The sequence below is a fragment of the Cystoisospora suis genome (assembly GCF_002600585.1).
Source record: "Cystoisospora suis strain Wien I chromosome Unknown contig_2231, whole genome shotgun sequence".
NCBI classification, from domain to species: Eukaryota; Apicomplexa; class Conoidasida; order Eucoccidiorida; family Sarcocystidae; genus Cystoisospora; species Cystoisospora suis.
In genome coordinates, this window is record NW_027155030.1 from 1 (window position 1) to 4,709 (window position 4,709).

Consider the following 4,709-nt stretch of genomic DNA (forward strand, 5'->3'; position numbering starts at 1 on the left):
TCTATCTATCTATAGCAGGAGGGCGGCAGTGAGTTAGGAGTGGGGGGTGGGGGGGATTGATCGATGACAACTCTCCGACTCTTGCAAGTGGGGCTCTTCAAGCAGACTTCCACTCTATCCCTACATACATACCTATATATACATACAGCACAGACTATCTAGATAGGTAGATCTAGACAAAACATAGCTTGAAATCTCTTCCACTATCATAACAATACGTCTCGTCACGTTTCTTTCTTTCTTTCTTTCNNGCTGGTTGCCCGAACTGTTTCTTTCTTTCTTTCTTTCTTTGTCTCTTTCTTTCTGTTTGTCTGTGTAGGTTATGTGTGTATTGGCAAGCGGTGCAGAGAGATTTTTCGAGTAGTCCGGCGCCGTCGTATTTAGTGTATTATCGCCTTAAAGCCATACGACCTTCTCCAGCGGATCCTCCAACCCTCGAACGTTTTGCTACGATCCCATCAAGAGCTGATCTTCCCTCTTCTTCTCCTCCTCTTAGAAAGGTGCCCTCGCTGCTATCTCCCCTAGCACGGGATAGGAGCAGTAGTCGAAGTGGCCCAGAAGAAAGGCCGGGCACGAGGCTGTTCGAAGTGACCTCTCCACAGAAGAAGACACTGACAATGGAGAAAGAAGATAGTGGAGGAGGAGAAGAAGAAGAAAGAAAGGAGACACAGACGAGAGGAAAAGACACTTCGGTTCTTCTTGAAGACAGGCGAGAGAAGAACACTGTAGAAACCCCAGGAGATAGAAATCGACGTCCAAAGAAAGATAAGGAAGAAGAAGAAGGTGATCAAACCATCTCTCATCCTGCTACATCAGTAGACATCTCTTCTTCTTCTTCTTGCAATGGGAGTCCTCCTGATAGGAATGATGTGACGGATGAGGGGGTCGATTTTAGTATTTCTTTTTCTGTTCGAGAAAGAGAGAGAATTGCCGACTGGCTGAAGTCGATTCGAGTCAACCACCCCGACTTCGAAATCTTCAAGTCCAAGGGAATCGTACAGCAACAGCAGCAACAAGGAGGAGGAGGAGGTGTATGGGGCAATCGATAGGCTTGCCCATGTAGCTAGCTCGTTAGCTAGCGAGATAAGAAGTAGACACCACTTCCATTTCTATAGCTAGTTGGGGTGGTCTTCTGTTTGTCATGCAACGATGAAGAGAGAGAGACAGGAAGAGAAGATATTGAAAGGGAGATAGATGATGCATGCAGACAGAGGAGTAAAGGATGAAAGAAGATGTGCCATGCTGTTCTTCATTCTCTTCTTTCAGATCTGTCTCTTTCTTCCTTGTTTCACGTCCCCTTCTTTTTCTTCTTCGTCGTGTAGTCAGTCAACTTCTGCATGCATGCAGCCATCCATCCACCGTGTGTTTGTCTTTCCTCGTTCGATCCTCCTTGAGTAGTCTTATTCCTGTAGGGAGTCGTTTCTTTCTGTGGCTGCTTCTTAGGCGTCTTGTCGTCGTCTCGCATATTTCGTCTATCTTTTGTATTATGGGGGTGGGGGGTATTGAAAGAGATCATCCTAAGCTCTTGCTCGTCTTGGTCTTCTTCTTAGTATTGCTGTAAGGTTCTAGACTTCTTTTTTCTAGATCCCCGATGAGGCAAAGCAGCAGAGATTGATTGACTGATGCGCTTTGCTTGTAGGACACTTCTTCTTCTCCTCCGTAACTACATCTAGACACATAATAGATAGGTGGATTTAGATATCTCTATCTGTTCGGAGTGATGCATGTATGCATGCGGTTGGTCTTTTTTCTCTTTGCTCTTTGAATGCTTATATTCGTTTTCTTTCATCTTTCTTGTCATCTTCATGAGGAGGAACATTTCCGAACAAACAAGAAAACAACTCAACATTCTTTCTACGAATCAATCCTATTTAGCAGTCTTCAATCAAGGGCTTCTTATCGAAACAATTCTCTCTCTTCTTTCTTCTTCGTCATTCTCATAATGATGCCTGTATATAAATGCAGGTAGACAGATAGAAAGATCAGTAGAGAGATGCAGGTAGACAGATAGATCAGATAGATAGCTCGATGTATGTAGACAGATATATGTGTGTAGGTAGATAGATAGACAGATATATGTGTGTAGGTATACAGATAGAACTCATGAACTCCCTAAGATATACGATGAATAATACTAGTAATACTAATAGTAAGAATACCAATAATATAAGAATAGTACTACTAGTAAGAATAGTGATAGTACTCCTAGTACTATTGTGACTACTACTACTACTCGTATGCCTCCAATGATCATTCCTATACCTCTGAATACTATAATGACTACTATAATGAGGATGATGATGATTAGGAGTCGTCCCCCTGGAATGCCCCTTGTGTTTGACTGAGGAGTTTTCATTTCGACTTGAAGTCTTCTTGTTCTTCTTATCGTGAGGAGGAGGAGGATCGAACGAAAGATGACCGATCACCACAACTTATCTTCTTAATCACACCAGCAGCACTCCTACTAGTAGTACTACTAGAGGTAGTCGTGATAGAAGTTGTAGGAGGGCTAGTAGTAATAGTGGTAGGACGATGGGAACTGATCCATCTTATTCAAGGGCGCCTTGCTGGCTTAGTTTATGATCCTCCTCCTGATGGATCGAAGAAGAAAAGAGAATAGACGAACAAGAGCTAAAGAAGAAAAACTCCACTACCACTACTACTACTACCACTACTACGACTTCTTCTTTGTCTTCCCTAAAGTTTCTTCATCCCCCCTATGATGAGTGCTGTGATGATGGTGTATGCGCGTCTGTTCTCTTGTGTTTTATCTTTCTCTTTCTGTCTAAAAAGAAAAAGAAAGAAGGAGAAAAGAAAGAAGAGGAAGAAAGAAAACAGAGAGAAAGAGAAACAGAGAAACTCTTGAAGGGGGGCTGTTGCTCTTCTTCTTGAGCCCATGTCGTAGGAGTTGGACTTAGGTGCTGTAGGCGTAGCGGTTCAGTAGTAGTGATAGCCATATATATAATAGCAGGGGTCATCGTCGTGGTAGGGGAAGTTAGTCTTCGTGTTCATAGAAAGCAAGAGAGAGAAGTTCTCTTGTTCTCGTTCTACTTATTTCCCTAGTATGGAGTCAAAGCTTCCTACATCTCTCTCCTCCTTGGGAAGGCTATGCACGATATATGTTTACTGAAGTAGAATATAGATAGATATCTACAGAGAGAAGGAGGAGAGAGAGTAGGTAGGAGCTTGATTCTGCACCTCTAAGAAGACATATATATATATATATATATAGAGAGAGAGAGAGAGAGCGCAGATGTGTATAAGGAAGAAAGGTCGATCGGTAGAGGAGATAGATGGTCTTTCCTTTGCCGACTTTCTTTTGACGGGTTTTCCATAGAAGAAAGAAGTCTCTAAATATCCAAAAGGAACGGTTGAAACAAAAAGCAAGCAAGAACATGTTAAACTCTTCTTATTCTTCTTCCTTCTCTTTTTCTTTTCTTCTTGATACTTGAGAAGCGAAGAGAAGGAGCGGAAGAAAGTTCATGCAAAGAAAAATCGTCACCATCATCATTATCATCCAGTCATCTTCTACCAGAGACCAAAAGACTCAAAGAGATAGAAAAGAATGGTCTCACTACGACAGGAGGCAACAAACATATCTTGCTATATACATATATATATACATATATATATATCTAGACAGATAGATATAGTTATCATAGCTCTTGAGTGATCCATAGATACATGTACGTGATGAGCATACTTGCCAAGGAAGAGAGAGAGAGAGAGAAAGAGAGAGAGATCGATACAGTGAAAGTACACACACACACACACATGGACATAACAGAGAGAAGAAAGATAGATGGATGATGTATGACGCAATTCACCCTAACAGATAAATAGATAGAGATCCTTCATTCCTTTGACTTTTTCTTGCTTTCTTCTTTCTCTTTCTTTCTTCGTGGTCGTTTGATGACCGAGCTAGATATTGCATGTCTTGAAGAAATTAAATCCGTCGCATGCAGTGGAGATAACGACGCCAGGGATTAGCGGGTGAAACTTAAGCTCCGATATGTGATCTTGACCCAAATGCAGAAACATCAACTGCTCGGGTAACTTCGACTTCGGGTCGTCTTCTTCTCCTTCACATGCAAAGAAAGAAAGAGAAAAAGAGATAGAAGGGAAGAAGATCTATATAGACTGACACTCGCATAGGAATCGACGGCTTCATACTAGGAGATAGATAGAGAGCTAGCTAGATAGATATACAAAGGGAATTAACCGCATGCTGTCGTACAAAGATATCCAGATAGGCATACATACATTCAGACGTACATACACTTCCTACATATACAGAATGTGGAACACGATATATATGGATCAAGGACATTAAGCATATCTGTCTGTGATTCTTCACATCTCTACCTCTCTTTCTTTGTCTATAAGAGCTAAAGAGGTGAATCCACGTGTATCTATCCACCCGTACATATATGATAAATAGATATATAGATAGATAGATACATGGCTATACAAGAGAGTTGATCAAGGATCTGCATAGACCGATCATCCAGGAGTGTAACGGCGAACTCCGTAGTCATCCACACACATACTCGACCCCGTCTCTTTCTCCACTACCTTCTATTCCTTTCTCTCTCTTGATCTTATGTCTATATAAATGGATCGGTAGACTGAAGACAGATCGATTGCAGTCAGATACACTAAGGATCGTTAGATCTACCGAAGGTAACTATAGATAGATAGATAGACTA

At 41.6% G+C, this 4,709-nt stretch overlaps 2 protein-coding genes across 2 annotated transcripts in view; one reads left to right on the forward strand and one right to left on the reverse strand.

Moving 5' to 3' along the window:
- Window positions 1-320: 320 nt before the first annotated feature.
- CSUI_004691 (uncharacterized protein) overlaps window positions 321-4,709 on the forward strand; it is a gene marked incomplete at its 5' end in the record, with an annotated part of 9,651 nt that continues 5,262 nt past the window's right edge. The window contains one exon of the mRNA XM_068064876.1: window positions 321-1,877. Coding sequence (XP_067923147.1) covers window positions 321-1,049 — 729 coding nt within the window. The remainder of the gene's footprint in view (window positions 1,878-4,709) is intronic.
- The window catches only part of CSUI_004692 (wd g-beta repeat-containing protein), a 5,465-nt gene continuing 4,069 nt past the window's right edge, over window positions 3,314-4,709 (reverse strand). The window contains exon 6 of the mRNA XM_068064877.1: window positions 3,314-4,082. Within this exon, the coding sequence (XP_067923148.1) occupies window positions 3,922-4,082 (161 nt within the window). The 3' untranslated portion in view covers window positions 3,314-3,921. The remainder of the gene's footprint in view (window positions 4,083-4,709) is intronic.